The sequence below is a fragment of the Acanthopagrus latus genome, chromosome 10 (assembly GCF_904848185.1).
Source record: "Acanthopagrus latus isolate v.2019 chromosome 10, fAcaLat1.1, whole genome shotgun sequence".
Lineage (NCBI taxonomy): Eukaryota > Metazoa > Chordata > Actinopteri > Spariformes > Sparidae > Acanthopagrus > Acanthopagrus latus.
The window spans coordinates 20,314,457-20,335,757 of record NC_051048.1 but is presented as its reverse complement, the minus strand read 5'-3'; the positions used below and the strand labels follow the sequence as shown (position 1 = coordinate 20,335,757).

The 21,301-nt window shown below is 42.0% G+C and overlaps 2 protein-coding genes across 7 annotated transcripts in view; one reads left to right on the top strand and one right to left on the bottom strand.

Annotated features, from left to right (window-relative positions):
• Positions 1–21,301, top strand: part of adgra3 (adhesion G protein-coupled receptor A3) — a 128,361-nt gene that overhangs the window by 91,622 nt on the left and 15,438 nt on the right. For 5 of the 6 annotated variants that reach the window (XM_037111939.1, XM_037111938.1, XM_037111937.1 and 2 more), the window contains one exon: positions 16,257–16,328. Coding sequence is in view for 1 of the 6 variants with exons in the window: in XM_037111933.1 (XP_036967828.1) it covers positions 7,770–7,981; positions 16,257–16,328 (284 nt within the window). In the remaining 5 variants the exon portion in view is untranslated. Of the gene's footprint in view, positions 1–7,769; positions 7,982–16,256; positions 16,329–21,301 lie in introns of those variants that run through there. The other variant, XM_037111933.1, reaches the window with a different exon arrangement.
• gba3 (glucosidase, beta, acid 3) lies at positions 293–5,511 on the bottom strand. Its single transcript, XM_037111940.1, has 5 exons — positions 5,286–5,511; positions 3,611–3,838; positions 2,694–3,496; positions 2,069–2,192; positions 293–1,055 (listed from the first exon to the last, which is right to left on the bottom strand). Exons 1-5 carry the CDS (start codon positions 5,338–5,340, stop codon positions 853–855), a joined length of 1,413 nt encoding a protein of 470 aa, XP_036967835.1. The 5' UTR covers positions 5,341–5,511; the 3' UTR covers positions 293–852.

Sequence of the window (21,301 nt, the reverse complement as noted above, 5' to 3'; positions counted from 1 at the left end):
CAGCATGCACAAAGAATCAACAGAAGGCTTTTCGCCTTGTTCCCTCCTTTCTTCCTTTAAGTAGAGAGTTTGCGCAGCTGTCCGCGGAACACAAATGGCATTGCGCTCTCTTCCTGTGGCAGGACATCTGTTGCTTTCAGCTGGCATCTCGTCCGAGTTTACTGGAGTGTGTTTTATGCAGCCCGACAGCATTATAATAACTGAGCTGATTTTCTGATGGGCTCTTTCCAGTGTGATAGCTGAGGTGGTACAGGAGTTTTGTGTCAAATATGAAAAGGATGACCAACTGGACTGCATAATGTGTGATTTATTTTCCCTACAGTATCAGGGGAGGCTTCCACCTCCCAGTCAACCTGAAACTTCAGACTACAATGCAAAGTATCAAACAGACACACTCACCTGACTCTCACAGGTACATTTAAGAAGACTGCCAAACTGAATTACTTCATGACTAAACACATAAGATGCATAACAATGCTGTTTCCCAAGATGGTAACACCCTTAATACTTCATTTAATCATTGACAAATACATTCAGCCCTGTGAAGTGTCTGCAGCAGCTGTCTTGGCTGTCTCAGAGAGGGACTCTCCCTTCTTCATAAACCTCCTTGTACAGATTGACTGGGTACTGGGCAGAACAGAATACTAATTTGCATTCCATTGAATCGACTTAACGCTCCTTGTCCTCACGTCCCCTGCTGAAGTCAGAATTTCTATAAAGGCAGCCAAGTAAGCCTATTTGTTGGACTTTCTCCCTGAACATTTTCAAAAGTGGAATTAAATTAAATGCTTTAAATTTCTGATCTACACTGAGCGAGAGCCGCTTGTTTATTAAGAATGTATAACAGTCTTTTTATCTGGATCGACCTCCTTTGTATTTGATGACCGTCTTTGCGTACTCCCGTCCAGACTGGTACATGGTTCGGCTTAGCTTTGCGTCCCCGAAATCCACGTGGAACAATCCAAAGCGAACGCTGAATCCATCGGCCCATTCAAAGTTGTCCAGCAGCGACCACGCAAAATATCCACGGACGTTGACGCCATCTTCTTGTATTGCTATATAGAAACACAGAGTTAATTTTGTAGATTCAATTTTGTATTTTACCTCAAACTTGTACTTAAATAACAGTCAATTGTGGTAAGTTACAATCCATCACTGATTTGTATTTTTACAGCAAATGTATATGTTCCAATTATTGGTTAACAGTTTTATTACTAAAAATCAGTGTCAGCCCTGAATCGGTCGACCCTTTGAGAGCACAGTCACCTAGTTTCATGCCCAACAACTTCAAGTATCTTGGCAAGACATGTATTAACTCTGTTCTCATTGACAATCATCTTATCTCGTGCCAGCTCCAATTACAGTGTTCAATTATTATACAGTATGTGTATGTAACCTAGCCAAATGGCCTAAAATGGTGTTTTCTCTTTCTCCTTTATCTCCCTATGAATGATTGTTCTGCCATCTCACAGAAAACCATAAATCCTCCTGCTCCTCAATTTTGGTAGACAATATTTCTGGCAATAAAAAATACACAGATTGGCCAGATGGTGGTGCCAAAACAACCAAATTCACTCACAGGATAATGTTCTAAGTCTTACGGCCTGAAAATAAAATATAATAAATAATTTAATTAAATAATGTTCTTTGTTTTTGAAGTATTTACTGATGTACATAAATACTCCCACCCCCATAATCATCAAAATGATCACAACCTGAGCCAAGGATTCTCAAAATAAGACTTTGCCTGAAGTGCACAGATGGCGGGTTTTATCAGTGATTTGCAGCAAAACCGAAATATTATTTAAAACTAATTGATGGTGTTCTAACAAATCTTTGTATCTGACAAATTTACACCCAACTGCAAGACAGGTGAAGGTGTAACAGACCATATGTGATCCTCCTGAATAGGATTGATTCTACCAAGGAAAATTTGGAAGGCAGCTATTCATTAGCATCTGCACAACTGATTTTACAAGTTATGTAGAGAGTTTGTAAAATGCTGAATAAAGGTAATAATTTCACACGTCTGCTAATTGCTATATATTTATTTCAAGTGCAGATTTACCTTTAGCCACTTCCAAGATGGTTTCCTTGTAATACTCGGAGCGCTGGGCATCCTCAATTTGCAGTGGCCCCACCTGCGAGAAGCCATTCTCAGTAATGTAGACTGCTGGGTTGCTGAAAGTGTCCTGGAAAGTCACAGGGCAAATATTATTGTCAAACAAGGCATCTCAGCTGTCAGGGCTTTTCAGGGAGAGACAGATCGGTCTGCGCCGTACCGTTTAGCTGCATTTCAACGGTGCCAAGCTCAAACTAATGGCCTGTGACAAGTCACAACAGCAGGAAATTGCAATTGCAAACACTTTCAGCAAAGTAACTGTTTCATTCAATGTGACAGCACTAATGAAGCATCAATGTGTTTCTGGAGGTGTTAAAGGGAGATTACAGCATACAAAATCAATAGCAAGACACTAAACAAATGTCACAGTGTTCTCCTTGTTTGGTTGAAGGTGATTTGTCTTCCTGTTGGTCAATTCAACTAGATGCCAAGACGGAAAAAGAAAAATGACTTCACATTTCAGCAGATTGAATTCCCAGTCAAACTAAACGATGTGTTTGAGGCACTTTTCAGTGATGAAAACATGACATAGAAAATTACCCAGAAGATGAGTCACCGGTTAGAGTTTTACCTTGATGTACTTGAGCAGTTTCCTTAAGCCGTGGGGAACTACAGCGAGCCAGGAAACACCACAGAGAGGCCAGGAAGGATCCAAAACTTCTTCTGCATCACGGTCGCTCTTCATACTCATCTTTCCACAACTTCCTCCTCCTGGCTTCACCTTACGAGACGTGTAGTAGTTCAACGCAAAGAAGTCAGCTGTGCCCAAAATGGCAGGCTCATCCTTTGAGAAACAGGGCAGTCGTGAGCTGCCTCTGAACCCCAGCTTCTCACTTTGAGCGTCGATGGCAGATCTCATTACTTCTGGATAATCTCCAGTCACAAACACTGGCCACGCAAACCACCCTAGTGTAAATGCAAGGCAGCGCTCAGTGGCAGAGATATCCTCTGTGCAGCCTGCTGTTGATGGCTCCAGCCAGTCACTGTTGATGGCCAGAGACACAGCACCTTCCTGCTTTGTCCTATAGGAGGAGTTGTAGCTGTGCCAGGCCATGGCGTGGGCACGCAGCATGTTATGGCCCACCATGTAGGCAGCAACCCCCGGTTCTTTTAATCCCGGGGCATGGATGCCATCTTCATGGCCCAGCTTGGCGCACACATAGGGCTCATTAATGGTGATCCAAAGCTTGACGCGGTCACCAAATGTTTGGAAGCAAAACTTTGCATAGCTGTCAAAGATGGCCGCTATTTCTGGTGATTTCCAGCCACCTTGATCTTGGAGAGCTTGAGGCAGGTCAAAGTGGTACAGTGTGACCATGGGTGATACATTACAGGCCAGCAAATCATCAATCACCTTGTTGTAATACTGCACACCTGTAGGGCAGATAGACAGAGCTACTCTGTCAATAGGGTAATAGGGTAAAGCAGCAACACAGTGTATTCAATTTTGTTGTCTTAGATATACAGGTAGGGTATGTATGGGAATACCTTTTTGATTGACGTGCCGTGTGGTCCCATCCGGCAGGAGACGGGCCCAGGAGAGGGACAGGCGATAGTGCGTCAGTCCGAGCTGCTGGATACACTCCAGATCCTGCTCCCACAGTTCGTAGCTGTTACAGCCCACATCTCCATGCTGCTCCCCAAACACTCTGCCGCCTTTCTCGTGACAAAATGTGTCCCAGATACTCGGTCCCTTGCCGTCTGCCTGCCAGCCACCTCAATGCGCACAAATAGGTTGTTTCATTTCATAAAAGTTTGGAAGATGGTGACATAAAAAAAAAAAAAAAAATGACAGTAGTGTTTCTAGGGGGGCTTAAAGTGTGTCTGTGGACTTCGCTGAATTCATTATGGCTGTATCTTCTGTCTTATCTCCAGTAGGGGCCGTTTAAATTCTGCTGTATTTTGTCTTCTATTATAAATGTTGTAACTGTCTGTTGATTTTTGTCAGTTTTGAACAGAGGTGACCTGTGAGCCAGCTCAATCCAACAGTAATCAATCAATATCATTCCTATAGTAAAAGCTAAAGATCTATATGTAAAGAAATAACAATAATAATTTGTGCTTTGTATCTTGGTGTCTGCCATCTTCAGGGAGAGGACACAATAATAAGACTACCTGTGCAGTTTAAAGGTGTAATACGTAAGAATTGGCCATTTTGAATTTATACTCCCATGGGGGCAGCACATCACCTGAGTAACTGCTGATTGCTGCTTACTGTATTCTGTATACACATGGATGACTGTAGCTACTATTAGCTTGTTAGCTCAATTAGCTGTGCAGGTAGCCGCACTACCAGGGTAATGTTGGCGTCTAGCAAAGAAGCTTCACCAGGCTAGTTGGTTAGCATGTGCAGATGTTTTTGACATAAAGTCTGTTACTTCTTAGTTAATTTGAACTAAAATTGTTCCGCATTGCACCTTTAGTGTCAATTAAATACAAAGCTTCTGCAAAGAATGAAGCCCTTTCTGAGCCGGTCATGTTAGTGTTTCAGAAAGTTTTTTTTTTTTTGTTAGAAAGTATTCACTCACTGGCTAGTTTATCTGGTACACCTTGCTAGTACCAGGTTGGACCCGCTTTTGCCTTCAGAACTGCCTTAATTCTTCGTGGCATACTTTCAACAAGGTGTTGGAAACATTCCTCAGAGATTTTGGTCCATATTGACATGATAGCATCAGGCAGTTGCTGCAGATTTGTCAGCTGGATCACATCCCAGAGGTGCTCTATTGGATTGAGATCTGGTGACTGTGGAGGCCACAGGACAGCTTTGTGACATGGTGCTGATTATCTGTTTATGTTAACAAGCAACTGAACAGGTAAAATATACAGGAACAGGTACTAGGTAAACCTAATAAAGTGGCCTATGGGTGTTTATGGATTGTGTTATAACAATGCAGTAGTTACAATAAAATATCAGCATAAAGTAGACTTTATGTCATACTGAATGCACGATAACCACTTACTACAGAGCATTTCTTTGATGAAGTTTATTCAAACAACAATGTTCTGGGCTCAACGAAAGCAATACTGGTGCTGTTACTAATTTAACTTAAGTCTGTGTGGCAGTGATATGTATTACACTAGACTGCACCATGTTGGTGAGATATGTGTCCACTTCACCTTCTATAATCAGCAGTTCATTCATGTCGTCGTTTTGTTTACATACCTTCTATTTGATAAGCTGCAGTTCCCGCTCCCCACGCAAAGTCACACGGGAACATGTTTCAGGAAGTTGAATCAGCGCGGTTCTGATGTCTTACTGTCTAGTGTTTATCTAATATATATGTTTCATAGAGATGTTATATTCACAGTGTAGATTATCGTATCGTCTAACAACGCTATCTTAACTATCCCACAACCAGGAAAGACTCCGAGATGTGACGTTCAGGTGGCGTGACGGTTGTCACGTAAATCGCGACACAAACCACGGAAAACTCAAAACACAATGACCTAACATGCTTTCACCTCGCATCTCTTTGGTCCTGTTGCACACCTTGAATACTGTGGGTAAATTCGCTTAATAAAAATCGTTTAAAAATTTACATTAGTCTAATAGTAGTCTTAGTCTTTCGGTTTTCGCCTAAAAGTTTTCCTCACGATTACGGATCTACAAATTTACAAAGGAGTACTTGAATGCAGCACGAGAGCGCGCAGTCCATCAAGTTTGGACTGTGTGTCCGGACAGCTTTTACTTTGTGAGTTTTTGGGTGTTATTTTTCTGTACATGTTTCGATTTAACAATTTATCAAAAAATAGAAATGTTTATAATGAATCCTTACAAAACATTTTTAAAAATACCACTTGGAAATGTGTTTAAATTAGCTATTTGGTCTTGCTAACACAACAAATGATGTCAAATTAGCTTAGTTATATAGCAACAAAATAAATAAAACAAATATGTAACAAAGTATAATCGTAATTAAGAGCCCATATACTATTCCATTCCAAAATGTTCCCCTGACCTTTTCAATCCTTTAAATAACCATTAAATAACCTCTCATAGGCTGTGATGATCAGACTGAAAGGAGTGAGATGGGAATATGTTTTTGTATCATCCATTACATCAATGCGATGTCCTGTATGCAGACAAAAAAGGTCAGAGGTTGCAAGTCAAAGAACACAAAGCCTGGCAGGTCCTGAAAACAAATATGCTAGTGAAGGTGAAAGCATGACAGCCTGAGGGCATAATGTTCCCTGACCTGTGATCACCTCAGTGCAAATCCTCTGATCCACTTTTCTATAGAATGAAGTGAGTCACTCTCCCTGATCATAACAAAGAAAACGGATTGTTGCCAAAGGGCAAACAAATCCTCATCAGCTAAATAAATGCCTTCTTCCTCATATAGCTACAAGATATGATTGGATTTATGCTCCTTGTGCAGATTAATCTTTCATGGTTATTATGTGCACAGCGAACTAGAGGAGCAGGGGTGGATCGAAGTGACAATGGAAAAGGACAAAGTACAAAACCACTATAAAGTGGAAGTCCTGTGTTCAAAATTCCAGTTGTAAGTAAGAGAAATACTGAGAATCTTAAAAGAAAAAAAGCAGACTACTAATGAAACATTAGAGAATTGCATTTGCTGCATTTTGCTATAGAAGCTGGTCAAAGAGGAGCTAAAATGTAACTCTTCTATAGACATTATTATCTACTGTCTGTGTGATAAACGTAAGCCAAGTGGAGTAAAAAAAAAAAACATTGAAAATGTGATGTAGACAAGTAACTTCAAAGTGTATTTTTTATTCATCAGCTACCTGAATACACCATTAAAGTGCTGGGGTTTTATTTTGAAAGGCAGGCCGGATATGGTAGGAACTCCATGATGGGACTTGACCGTCAGTGGGTCCTGGCCGGGGCAGGACCAGGGGAAGAGGACTTCTCAATGGACAGACAACTGGCGTTTGAATACTTTCCAAAAGACGCAGTGGAGCAAAAAAAAAAAAAAAAAATTAAAAAAGACGTCGGATACTCTTCTTTAAGTTTGAGGAGCTTTTAACTTTGTTGTTTTTCGAGCACTAGCAGCTCAGCTAGCTGAGGAGGTGTTGTCGTATCGCTTTTGTGTGTGTGTGTGTTTTTTTTCCTCCCGGAGTAATTTCCTGTTGGTGGCTGGGAGAGAAGAGGCTGGGAAAGTTTACTCGCTCTTGTTTGGTTCGGCGCACAGTCCAAAGTTCTGAGGGGGGAAAAAGTGGGTGTAATTTAAAGAAAAAAAAAGCCTGGCCCTGTTTCCTGAAGTTATTAGTACGTGTGGATAACCTGGAACAACCGCAGCCGCCTCCAGTGGGAAAAAAAAGAGACGGCACCGTGAACTGGACCCCACGCCAGGGCCAACAAAGAAACCCTCCCAACAACTGGACAAGTTCCCCAACAACCGGTGAGCACACTCGGCACGTCAGACCAGTGGAGTTGGCGGACGTGAACACCACGCCGGGATGGAAAGGGAATCATTATAAATGAGTCGTTTGGCAGACAAAGAAGGAGAACACCTCTTCCCCGAGCGAAGGGAAAGCCCTGCGAGAAATGGAGGAGGAAGCCTCACTTGAGCCAAACAAGATACTGGCTCAGGTCTCATTCGGGTCTGTAACGGGGTCTGGATTTCAGTGCTAACTACTCGTCTTGAATCGAAACATTGTCCCCTCGGCGTGTGAGAAAATGAGGCTGGATCTGTGGCAGTTGTTTGTGATCCTGCTGCTGAGCGGCGGCGGCTCCTCGGTGCCATCATCGTCTGATTGCAAATTATATGATGAACGGCCGAAAAGCGGTGGGAAGAGCCCGGCGGGGTCCGACAGGAAGGTGGTGTGCAGCAACATGGAGCTCCATCAGGTGTTACCCCCGGACTCCTTCCCCAACAGGACCGTCACACTGTGAGTAACCTGATTGAAACACATTATGTCTCTTAAATCAGTTTCACACTAAAGTTTCAACCTTTTTAGTTTCATTTCTAGGCTTCAACACTGATCCACCTCTGTTTAAGTCTGTGTGTGGACTACATGCCCGTGTTGTGTACTTATAAACACTTTATTTGGTGCTACAGTTTTACCAAAAGGACAAGTATGTACTTGTATAAGTTGTGTGATTAACTTCAGTAATGTACTTTATCAACAACAAGGTGTCTTGACAAGCGTTCATTCTGTCAGCCATACATCACTCGCCAGAAGCAGCACACTATGATGGTGTAAATGTAAACCCATATGCAACAGTAACCGCCTGTCTTCCTCCAGTGTACTGCAGTGATTCACACACAGGAAGACGCACTAAATCAGTGCTCACACGAGACATCCTATCATGTCCCCAAGGCTTTTTTAAATAGATACGAGAGCTCGCTGGCTGTTGAGTTAATCCCTGTGGTGTTTTTTACACACCGGCTGACGTATGCACTCTATGACAGGGTTAGAATTAGTCTGTGAAGAGCTTCGGTACTCCTCAGCACGACTTCAGGGTTTGTACAAAGTTTAGAACACGCTTGACTTCAAATAGACTAACTATAGTAAAGATAATCTGGTGTTTCATCCACACAATCACTAAATATTTGAAGTAAAATGCTCCCTTCATCATATGTGAGGCCTTCTGACATCGAGAGAATGAAATGATCATGATCAAAATATGTAATCAATTCCATTTATAGTGACAATAGACACATTGAGTCTAAAGTTATTTTTGTTTTACGTACAATGAAAGTGCTTGAAAAATGCAAAACTTTACTTCATCCCCAGAGCCTGAAGTTTTGCACGTCTACCTACAGCCATTACTTTGGTTCTTTGTGGCTTATTAAGCGCCAGCATTCAGCTGAATAAATGTTAACTTCTTTACCCAAAGGCAGCATTCGTTCTTGATTGTCCTCCAGCTCAACCATCGGCATTATTGATATGGTCATTGTGTGGCCGCCCTGGCAACACATAAAGGATGAAAAGCACCCACACATACCGAGAAACTGATTGAGCACAGCACAGAGTTCCTTTACAGACCTGTCCATGACCTCATCGACTGAAGTCATTAAATGCTTCTACAGATCTGACTCACAAAAAGACACACTTTCACATACGAGAAGACCAGTCCAGTGCACTTGTGCTTTGTGGTGGTGGTGGTGGTGAGCGATGGGGGGAAATATGAGAAGACCAGGGCAGGATGCAGGACTAGAAAGCAAATAATAGACTCCAGGGAGGGGAAGAAAGCGAGGGAATGGGTGGTATGAGTGAGTGAGCATGTTTTAACCTGTTTACCACAAAACACGATACTTTGAAGCCCTCTCCAAAGCTGTAGCTCTTTGGATTTTTAAATCTACTCTCCATACATACTGATTTGAAGTCATTCCAGGATATTATTTAAGTACATTTGCAGAGAACTATGAGCAGTAAGTCCAGTTTTTTTTCCTCCTTTCTCAGAATTACACTGCCATAGCATGGAAAAGCAGGCGCATGGACGTGTTGGTTTTAAAAACTGTAGAAATTCACCAACATTTTTGTCTGTGATACCATGTTTCTTCGGGGGCGTCGTTAAAGCTTGGAGACTTGACAACCGTCTTATCAGTTACTGGAACTGAATAACTTCAAATTAGGCCAGCGTGGTGCATCCTGGGTGGAGCTGAACACCTGCCAACCGCTCAGTGTCAGTGAAACAGATTAAATGCCTCTGTTTAAGACTGAATTTCCTTTAAGGCATCAACTTCCTCCTCACTGGCATTCCATACTGTCAGTTTTTTTTCATCGAGCAGCTAGTTGAATTGCATCTCCATGCACTTCCAAATTAGCTTGAACACTTGCATGTTGTGATGGTGCAGGAGCTGATGTAGAAGCTTCCCACAGATGCAAATGCACCACATGGGCAAAGTCTTGAATAAGTCAGTCTGACTAATCAACTGCAGAAGCTTCACTCCTGATTCCCATTCCCCTCTTCTTCATGATCTGGAGTTATTCTAATGCCCCTTCAAATATTTATACAATTTGAAATGCTGATCTCTGTCGGCTGCAGCCTGCTCTAAAGACATATTGTAAGCCTTCCATCTAGTCCTGATATTTGCTCTATGTTTATATCTTCAGTGAGCTTGGAGTCTGTCATCCTGCTGCAACAGTGATGGATAGGAGGTTGAGCCGGGCTCCTCATGATTTAGCGTTGAGCCTAAGCACTGTAACATGGAGGATGGCCTCTAAAGAACAAGAAAGGTTTAATTAGAGAGCACAGCAAGAAGGCAGTGCAACTTTCAGGAATTCCTTCCAGTCTCCACTTTTGTATTTCTGGACATTTGTTGTCATCCATCATAGGAAAACAACCAAACTGTGCTCAAGTAGAACTCTCTCTACAGTTCCCTGTGGACACAAGAGGCTATGAAACTGCAATTTATGTTGACTGCACAGTTTTTGTGTGTTAATTTATGACTTGTGAAATCGGCAAGCCCTCTCAGTAGGTGTGTCAGTACTGTTTTACGGCTCTCTCGTGGTGGGATCGACTGTGGCCGAGACACAGCTGGTCTGGACTGCAGTGAACCAAAGCAGGGGTCTCAGCTTCCTACGTGAAACCTTTCTCAAACTTGAAGACTTCCAGCAATTATTTGTCCTTGTTAAGCCAAAACCGTTTCCACCCTGTTTTCGCCTTTCACACGTGATGTGATCGTATAAAATTGTGGGTGTCATTTTAATACAAACTCTTGTGGCTTGAGAGGCAGTAACTGTTTTGCAGAGCATTTAAGTGTGTAATGCTTCAACGTTATTATTGACTTTGATTTCAAGAAGGACAAGTCTGTAGATTTTATTAACTGTGGTGGTTCGAGCATTTTAACAGCTCTGTGATTTCTGGAAAGAGATGTTGACAGTTTGCAACTTTCAGAGTCTTTGTTCTCCAAGATATGCTTATCAAACAGATCTGGATCTAAATGTCATGTGCATCTAACTAGTGTCAGCCAACCAACATTTTCCATCCAAACATCATTACAAAAATAAATAAAACCAAATGCCTGACCTGATGTTTTCATCTCCATGCTTTAAGGATAATGCTGTTTTGCTAATGTAATGGCTGGTGGCAGTATAGTTCCCTGTTGACATGGATGTTTTTCAGTTTGTATGTTGAAGCACCTTGTCGTGTGTCTTAAAGAGCTTGTCTGAAACAGCTTCATAAGCTTGGTGTTTTTAAACACCCACTGCATTCTTAAAACTTGTCCCCCTTCCTTTGTGTTGAACATTTCCTGTTTACCTCATCAGTGGTCTGGGTTTTAATGAGTCAATATTTAAGCCTGGCATTTCAGAGAACATCACAAAAGAAAGAGATTCAAACCACAAGCTCACTTCTTTCAGAAATGTCTCAACTTGCCTCAAGGCTATGGTGAACTTATTCAACCACTGGGATAATTGTTTTACTCCACGGCAGAAGAATTACCCCAGATACTCTCACGTGATGGGACTTACTTTTACCTCATCCTTAATTTTAACTACTCCTGTCTGTACATGAGCAGTTAAAGGAGCTCAGGAGCTATTATATTGCCAGACTTTAATAATTGCTGGTTTGAGTTTAGCCCGAGAGAGAATGCATGCAGCGCTGCTCTGAATGCCTCTCTGTAGAGGAAAAATGAGCGACGCATTCCCCGCATTTGTGCTCTACCAATGATGCCGCATGCCGAAGTAATCCGAGAGGAAATGACACAAATGTGTTTACAGCTGGCCTGTTCTCCCATGTCAGTGTAGGCCTCGGTTAAAATACGAGGCCTTGACTTCAATGATTGCCTCACATGGAAGGATAAATCAGGTTGTGTGAGTCGTCTGTATGGGTGTGTACGTGACCATTTATTTCTGTGTACCTCTTTCAATGTCAGCCTACATTATGCACGCAAGCAGGAACCGACTATATTTAAGCTTTCTGTACTCGCACGGCTCATATTTCTTTGCAGGTCTTTTTTAGTGTAATCGGGATCCATTCACAGGAGCACCTGGGTTGCACAGAGCAAACAAGCGCACCTGGTTTTGGCCTCGAAAGAGCAGCACAGGATTAATGTCAGGAAGAAAGCAGGGATTTCCTCCCTCGCTGCAGGAAAAGCGCCCTCGGTTTGACGACACTTCGGAGTGCAGTAAACTGTCTTGTTTCACAGCAGTGCAAACTGAAAAATTCTCATCTGGTTTTCTTGAGACTTCACTTCCTTCAGGTCAGGCATGTGGAGAAGTTTCCCTTTGGATTTCAGATATTAAAGAAATCCTGTAGACACATCAGTTTGGAATGCGCGATGAGTCCTTATGTCAATCATCTTTTCGTTTAATCCTCACAACATTAAAAAGCCACTATTTTATGCTGCGAGGCCTTTTGAAGTGCCTTTGTAACTAGACCACAGGTGCCTGCTGTCATGCATGTCTTAAGAGGATTTGTTTTTGTTGCTTTCAAGGCAAACCATTGCTCCAAAGGAATGCCCCTGTGCTTTTCATAGTAGTTCTGTAGTGTTTGCAGAAGAAAGCAAAATCCCAAAGGCGAGGCACTGACAGCTGCACATTTAGTCAGTTCACAGCCGTTCATTTCATAGTCCTGTTGGGCTTTGACTTTGCCAGGTTGCCCCAAGTCTCATTTAATCCCAGACAAGCACTTCAGTTTAGTGTGCAGACATGAGCTAAGGCTGTGTAACGCCTTCTCATCTGTGTAAATTTTACTGCTCATCTGCTTTTATCCTAGTGTTTGCATGGTGGATCATTTTTCCATTCAGGCAGAAAACTATACGGTGAATACCTTCCTCTAATGGCTTGGCCCGTTGGGTGCTGAAAGAGGATATTGCAAGTACAACTTACAAGAATGCAGGGGTAAAAAGACCTTGTATGACAAGCGCCCCCTTTTAGCTTGCTCCAATGCAAGAGAATCCCTTTAAATGACTTGAAATTACCTCAGCCACATGTGAAAGAAAAATCCTACTACCCTTTGGTGTCCGTTCTCAAAATGAATCCAAATACTGCAGGAAAAATCTTCATACTTGGATCGTTTGTGGAACAAGAAAGTGCTGGATAACCGCAAGAATTACCTTGGCACGTCGCAGCACCTCAGCCATTGGACCAGTTCCCTTTTCCACCTGAGATGAGGCCCACTTTTCCATCCACTATATTCAGAGGAAGTCACTCTAGAAGGGTTTTTATGAGCTCAACTGCAGCCTGAAACTTATTTGAAAACCCGTTGAAGGGTTACAGCCTTCCGCTCTTGGGAGTCCTTTGTTTAAAAGCCTCCTGAGCATAAAGAAAGTGTTGAGAGAGCATCGGTTAGCTTTGTCCTTAAAACACTATTTGCCCGTGAGGGGGCTGTCTAGTGACTGGCCATTTGTAGTCCCTCTCTGGATTATCTGCCCACGGCCAGATACCAATGCTTTCACAGGTGTAAGTAAAAAAGGACTCAGGACTACCTTCAATAGTCTCGTATTTACTCACTCTGAGGACAAGATGAAATCTAGGCCAATGTATTTTATATTACTCCCTGACTCCGAGTAGAAATTCTGGTTTCAGCGACAGCTTTTTCCATAAATGTTGTTTAGATTTATAGCTTTGGTATCTCAGGGGACAGGATGTGAGATTTGGTCGGATCCCCCTGCAGCTTGTTCTGGGCTTGAGTTCAAGCAGGTTTTATCTATGCATCAAGATAAGGGAGACTCCCCTCCTCCATCGTCTCAGGCCTAGCCCGAAGAAATTCCATGGACACTTCAACTGCCTGGAGACCTCAGACGACGTCCAGAGACAGACAGTGAGGAAGCAGACAGTCTAGTTCCAGACGTCCTGAGGCCAGTGACAATGCTGGTGGTTAAATCGCTATAATCACCATGCAGATTTGAGGTTTTGAGCGTGTGCCTTGCTCATATAGTCAGCACTGGTATTTCTTTCTCACGGATGCAAGTGCGAAGAAGAATTTTGCAGCCGAAGCAGTTTCCAACATACCAAGGTCACAATGCTGTCAGGAGGAAGAGGGAAGGAAGGAGGGTCAAGCAAGCAAAGAAGGGAAGGACGGAAAGAGGGCAAGAAAAAGGGCTCATGACTCTCAGCGGAACTCTATTTCACAGATTTATTTTGACAACCCGTAGAGTCACAAGGCTAGAAATGTGTATTTATGCAGCCAGTTTCAACTGATTACCAAGAAAGATAGATGATTTCATCATCTATTTTTTCACTTGTGGTTACATTGTCAGTCTTATTTCTGCATTAGTTGTACGCCTGTAAATTGGCTTGCAATGACAAATAAAAAGAGTGATTGACAGTCTCAGATTAAAGATGATCAACATAGTGGAGAGAAGGTCATGTGACTCGTGTGGTATCTGTTTGGCAGCACATCCTCTGTTGTTCTTCCTGAAGTTTCGGCCGTTTTCGGGGGGAAGTTTTGATTTTATCCGAACCGAGGGTTGTCTGCTTGAGGCAAATTTGTGTTGTTAGACCTCTAAATAAAAACGACTGCAAACTGGCATCAAACTGAAATAGTTGCTTCCTTAATTTCTGGTGCCAGCAGCCTCAGCCAAACCTAATGAGCTTCCCCAAACTGCAGTTCTATAGTTTTGTAAGGTGTTTTTGTGCACTATTATATTGATTGAGAACCACATTCCTAAATTCACACAGGGCTCGAGGTAAATCCATCCAATTGGTATTCTAACTATTTTTCAATATAAGTGAGGCTTTTGTGACCACAATCTTGGGAGGCCCAGCATCTCTGCCTAGATCATCACATCATGTGTACACAGGCAGTGATAGAATTTGCAGCCTTGTACATCACCATGTTTTAACATCTGCCATTTCAGTATTCGGAGGCCTGCAAAACACAGGAACTGTTTGTGTGCGCGCTCTCTCTGAGCGGCAGAGAGCCAAGCAGCAAATCTCCAATGAGTCTCCACTGTCCAACCCTGTAATAAAACAACCCCTCAACACCCCATAATGACTCCAATCTGGCCCCGCGTTGTGGGTGCCACTAGCATGTATGTCACCCTCCACATCCCCCCCTTGTTGGCCAGAAACATACGCCTAACCACAAGTCCCTGCTTGGGTTTTCTGCTGGGAGTTAACAGTGCTATTGATTTCCCAGACCCTTTTGGGAGTAGTTTGGGCAAAAGACTGGGGCTCTCAGGGACTTGGGCACAGAAAGTGGAGCTTGGTTTTACAGCTTATTATGCAGAGAATCGGCCTGTGCTATGAGCAGGGAATAAACTGGATAATAAAATCTGGTTTATTACCAGGGAGGAAGCGATCAAGATCTCACACTTGGACTTGAAGGTTTTCTCATGCTCAGTTTTATTTTTGTGGTGATAAAGTTTAGAATGATGACAGATTTTCTCATAACAGGATGTGTATTTGCTGCTTGTATTGTTCCTGTTCTGTAGACATTGGGTTTTTGTTTGGTTGTCCTATGAAATACTGAATGACGTGATGTAAGCCCAACTAGAGATTTTCAGTCAGTTTGCCTCATCAAAAACATGGATTTCTTGTTGTTGGTACATTAACTTTGTTACAGGAAAGAAACACATCTGCAAGTGTATCACCAGTGAGTCATACTGCTCTGCTGCTACAGATCAGATTATGATGTCTACCTGTTAAAGTTAAACAGGGTTCACAGAAACGTCACTCTTCATCTTATTTTGGCTACCTGTCTCAAGAGCTCTGCCAGATGCTGCCAGATCATCATGAAAGAATATACTCGGCTGAAGTTCACATTGTTTTCCTTCTGATCTCTTCCTGGCGGCGGGAAACAATCTGTGAATGGAAGCAAAGAGTGGCTAGAAGACAAAGAGTGAGACTTAATATTGTTATCCGTCAACAAGTAGCAGCGTGGCACCGTTCCACTTGTTGGACAAGGCACTACATCCTTTTGAATCCACTCTCACAATTTAATTAACACACAGTCCTTTGGGTGCTGTGGATCGTTTCCTCTCCTATCCTAACTACTGCTATATGGCAAACAGTAATTTTGGTGTTCATGTTAAATTGGACTTTGCATGATAAATTAACAGAAACACACAAGCTGCCATCAATAACACAGTATCTTGGAAATAAAATGTCACACACAGCTGGTTTTGTTGCAGTAAAAGACATTAGACTGTATTTTATATTAAGAGAACAGAAATGATCCATTATGTTATGGTCTTTTTTTCTTACGATTTTAAGTGCTGTGGTTCCTTTTTCATTTCTTTGTGTTTATGCATATTTTTTCTCTCCACAGAATTTTGAACAACAATAAGATTCAGGAACTCAGGAATGGATCCTTCTTTGGATTGTCTACTTTGGAAAAATTGTAAGTATTTATGCATTGAGTACATTTATGCATGAGAATGAATGGGGTGGGACAAAATATTAACAAAATATCAACATGACAGTGCAGTGAATAATTACACTGCTTTTTTTAATGGTATCTTTCTAAGTTACACAGAAATCTCGATGATTGTATTGCAATGTATCTAGTATTGCATCATAACTATATTGTGATAGCGCCAGTAACGTGTCCCAAGAATCATTTTAGGAACTCTGTAATTCCTAGAAGAATTAATAAGTCAGTCAAACTTACTTTGGCAGTTGAAATTTCTGCTTGAATTAAGACTAACATCTTTATGATTAATCTTAGCTTTTTAAAAAACAATGTTTACATCTCACAAAGTGGACATTAAAGCTCTATGCTTCCATGAAATATTACCTATGATATTCACAATGGTGGGGCCTCCCGATATTTCACATCATATGTATCTTTACGAGTGCATTAGCAGGAACCCTCCATCATACAGCACAAGTGAAGTTGTATAATCGGAGGTTTGTAAAACTCACATTGGCCTCATGCCAGTGGAACATCCAGGTCATAGAAAATGGGTAGGCGTCCGCACAGCACTTAGCCTCAGTCAAGACTATCAGTCAGTGGTGGGAGACTGGAGATGGTACTAGAAAAGGCTAATTATAGGTACAGCCCCAAGGGCTGGTTGTTGTCTGCCTGGTGACATACTCTCAACATACAGCTGCTGAAGTATTCTGGGGATGTGGCCCCTTTTAGAGAAGTAACATATATACAACCTCATTGCTTCTCCAAGATACGGTAACACAAGTGTATAACACAAGCTGTCTGTACTTAATCTTGGAGGAGAACATTTTTGAGGGAAGAAACTGTGGCAAAGTCGTGAGAGGGAGGGGGAAATTAGATCTCGGTGGTGCAGACGTTTATTGGTATAGTCATGCATGTTCTCTGAGATTCTGAGTTGTCATCCATGTCATGTGACTCTGACTTTGGAGATTGGAATGTCATCACCCGTGTTCTCTTCCTACAGAGATTTCAAGAAAATGGCTCTGTGCCTGCACATACGGGCCGTGGGTGATTTATCACTCCGGAATGGCTTCATGCAGATAAAATAACCAGACCATTAATGGCTGTGCTTTTACCCAAGGCTGCACTAACACATTACTGCATTGATTTGGAATTCTAAGGGCATGTTTTCCCTGTTGTGCTTCCAGGTCTGGTTTAAAAGACCAGGAATACAGACGTATATGAGGCATTTAGCCTTGTCTGATACAACTGATCATTAATGCCCACTGATTTTAATCTTCTTAGATTTAGATTATTAGTTTTCCTGTTTTCTGGGGCTTCTGGGGCTGTATTTGTGTTTTTGCAAGACACTAGAGACTTTTTTTGTCAATTTCGGCATGCACCATTGTTGAACAAATACAGCATGTCACTCTACAACTGTCATCTGCTTGGCCCCTGCTGATACAGTTCACAGCTAGACTTCAAATTTTGATTTTGTGCATTAACATTATACACCACCTGCAGTGTTGCTTTCCTTTTCATCTTTGGTCATAATATGTTCTGAGAAAGTGTCCAGCAGGACTCCCATTTCATGAGACTTTTATATGCCTTGATTGTTTATAGATTTGCAGGAGATTTCCTTGTGGGCTTTTGAATTGGGTCAGATGTTAGTTTTTTGAGGTCAGGGCTAGAGGATATACAGGAGACTGTGTACTGAATGTGTAAAAGGAAAAAAAAAGCTTTGATCTTTCTCCACCAAGAAAGCCTTTAAGGCACTTATGTGCTTTGTCTGTGAATGGCCAGTCGACTTGGTTGTAAAGTCTGCTCTGGCTGCCGTTGCATCAATCCACAGGCAAGTTTACCTTCAAAAGCAGCCCCCATTGTGCCTCACAGACCCCACCCCACTCTTGTCCACTCTCGACCAGTGAAGCGAGATTGCTAGATGGCTTGCTTGCTTTTGTCATTGTAATGAGGCCAAGCCAAGGCCAGAGGTGTCAGCGGTACGATTCCCAAACACACTCTGCATGCTGAAGCCTCTCCCTCTCTGAAATGTTCCTCTACCCCACACCCCCACCGCCCAAAACTCTCAAGTCTGTTTGAATGCGCCGAAGTTCTCCATCTTGCCTTCCACCCCTCCTTCCTCCCGCCTTCACAGCTTCTTTTTTCCCCCCTTAGTCCACAAAGAAAATCTCCCTCATTTGGACTGCCTGTATGCAGTCGTGAAGACTGAGACAGCAGCTGGCTGTGAGTGCCAGAGAGGGGTAGAGAATCGATTACGCCTATCCGGCACTCTGCGTGAAATTGCAAAGTAACTGTGGAGACCGCTGTGTTTTGTCAGGGCCAAAGGTGCCCCTGCTTGGAAATAAGCCACACAGAATCCCCATTATCACTCTCCTCATAGAAATAGGAGCCAAGCTAGGCGACTGTCACATGCTAATTCCTTACTAAATCCGCTGCCGTGGAGGAATGCTTATTGTGGAAAACAGAGCAAGGATAACAGCTCTAGTGTGCAGTGTTTCCTGAAGAATTCATTGTTGTCTATTCAGAAATTGCACAATACATGTGGAAGTAAGTATGTAAGCAAGTTAAGCATAAATATAAAGTTAGTTATAAATTTATATTGCAACGCTGCTTTTACTTAGTGCACCTTTTGAAGGGAAGACACTGTCAACCAGTGAGATTAAAGCCAGACTATTCATCTTTTGTACAGATGAAAAGTTTAAGTCATAAGCAATTAAGTCCCCTTGTTCAATTCAGTACATTCAATATATTGTTGCTACAAAATTACTTTTGTCAAATCAATCACATTGTAATCTATTGCATACTAAATAGGTAAAGTTAACCTGTTGTTGCCCTGAAACACAGCCACAACCATTGTTTCCACAAACCACAATTAAGATGTAATAGAAAATGCTACAGTACACAGGTAGCACAAGGAGAGAAGTGTTTTAAAAGTAGTAACCTATCTGCTCAAGTTTGCTTATATGAGATACCAAAAGCTAGTGGCCATACGTATATGAATCTGTGCACAGAAGGTAAATAGTTTCACTATGAGCTTGATTTCTTTCAGTCAGTTTGTGCAGTTGAGAAGAAAAGTGTTTTTTTATGAGTTCTCTGCTATTATCTATTTACAAGGAGGCTTGTTCAATAACCTCAGTTATTCTCTGCGCTGAGGTAATGTCAGTGTGATTCCAGGAACCCTTTACATATAAACAGTATATAACCTTCTGCCATAATATGATGCCAAAAACATACTTTAAAAAGAACTACAATTAATCTCTACTCCATGTCGTGTGAGTTTTAATATTGTTATAAATGACACCTTTGGAAGCAAGTTCGTGTGCCACTAAAATGGCAGCAGCTGCAAAACCACCCTTTGGTTTGGGGCCAGCTCGAGAACAGTTCTGGAACGCACCGAGAAATATCCAGCCAGCTATTTCAATTTGAGCAAGTCGAGTAAAACCTGGCATTTTTTTCTCCCTCTGCAAATAGATTTAAAAGGTGCCAGGTCATGTGTGGTCAGCGGTCTTTGGAATCTGAAGTGCAGCTATGGATGGTTAAGCATGGACTGATTCACTCTGACTCCCCATATTTTATCCACTAGTATTAGGATATCAGAGCTACAGTGGTGTTTTTTAGTAATAAGTAATAGTGGTTACTCAGGGCAATTTTACAGGTTCACCAGTGTGACTGATAGCTGAACTGTGAGGCCCACCTGCAGATATCTTTCTCCAAGGTTCTTTAGATATTCCTCTTACTATTGGAATTTTACAGAAGTTACTTTTATTAAAATGGCATAAAACCTTGCATACAGTGTGTATGGATGTGCATAATTCTCATGTTTAATGAACATGCATGAGCATACATGTCAGAATATCAGCAGTATTGACAGTCTTAGTCATTGTTCTCTGTAATTTGTTGCTTGCATATCTGAGCTTTTCTCCTGATTGATTAGTCGGACTCAGGAGATGCTTTTTGTCAACCTGAACAGTTGCACATCCAGGTAAAGTTTACATAAAAATGAATTGGCTTCAGCAACGAACAAATTGGACTCAACATGGCAGTTTTCACAACCAATAGACGCTCCTAAAACTGGTTGTAAGATTTTATTTGAGTTCTTTGTGCTGCCTTCTCATTTTTCTTTCAACACCCCTGCACAGAGAAGCCAAGTCTGCTAGCTAACATCAAAAGCTTTCACAAGCATAAGATTTTTTTTTTGTGTCTATGACTTATCTATGGCCACCTACCCACCGTCAGATGACAGGTCCTCGACATCAAACGGGCAGAGTTACCCAGAGGCCCTTTGTGTGGGTTCAGGTGGCGACTAGAAAGCCTCCTGAACCTCCGCTGTAATGAGTGACTCGGCAGTGCCAGTGCAGGTGAGCGCTGCAGGAATTCTGTGACCGCAAGCCTTTGAACCTCAGGAGAGGGAGGTCTGAGAGCGTGTCTGTGTGTGGGGCGTGTGGGAGCTGCAGAGCACCTTGACGGTCAGATTGTCAGTGACAACAGCTGTGTGGTGATGATCGCTGGGTGAGGTTGGTGGGAGGGGTTGTTGCCATTGGATAGAAAAACGAAATGCATGTGCACTGTACTGTTTTCCGTGTGTTGTAACCACGTTGTTACGAGTGTTGATGCATTTGTGCCTGTAATATTTCATAACTCTCACCTATAATGTCAACAAAATGCTCACATGTAGAATTTGCAGCAGTCACATTAAAGTGCTTTGATATCAAATAAGCATATATTTACAAAAATCAATGAAGTTGATGAGGTAAAACTTTAAAGGTGCACTGCGTAGTTTTGGGGCAGAAATTTGAATCAGCAGAGACAGAATTGAGTTTATTGTTATTGCTTCAATACTATTGTGAATATGAGTTCAAATTTTCTCTCCAAAACTACATAGAGCCCCTTTTAAATATATCGTCTTTGTACTGTTTTAAACTGAGTGAATGTCAAAAAGGATTAGCATTTTATCCCTCTCT

Excerpts from the sequence above, each read along its gene's own strand:
- gba3 (XM_037111940.1), bottom strand. The coding sequence starts at position 5,340 with ATGTTCCCGTGTGACTTTGCGTGGGGAGCGGGAACTGCAGCTTATCAA. Across the intron at positions 3,497-3,610 it reads ACGGCACGTCAATCAAAAAG|GTGTGCAGTATTACAACAAG; the intron begins GTATTCCCATAC and ends TCTGCCCTACAG. Across the intron at positions 2,193-2,693 it reads AACTGCTCAAGTACATCAAG|GACACTTTCAGCAACCCAGC; the intron begins GTAAAACTCTAA and ends GTGACTTTCCAG.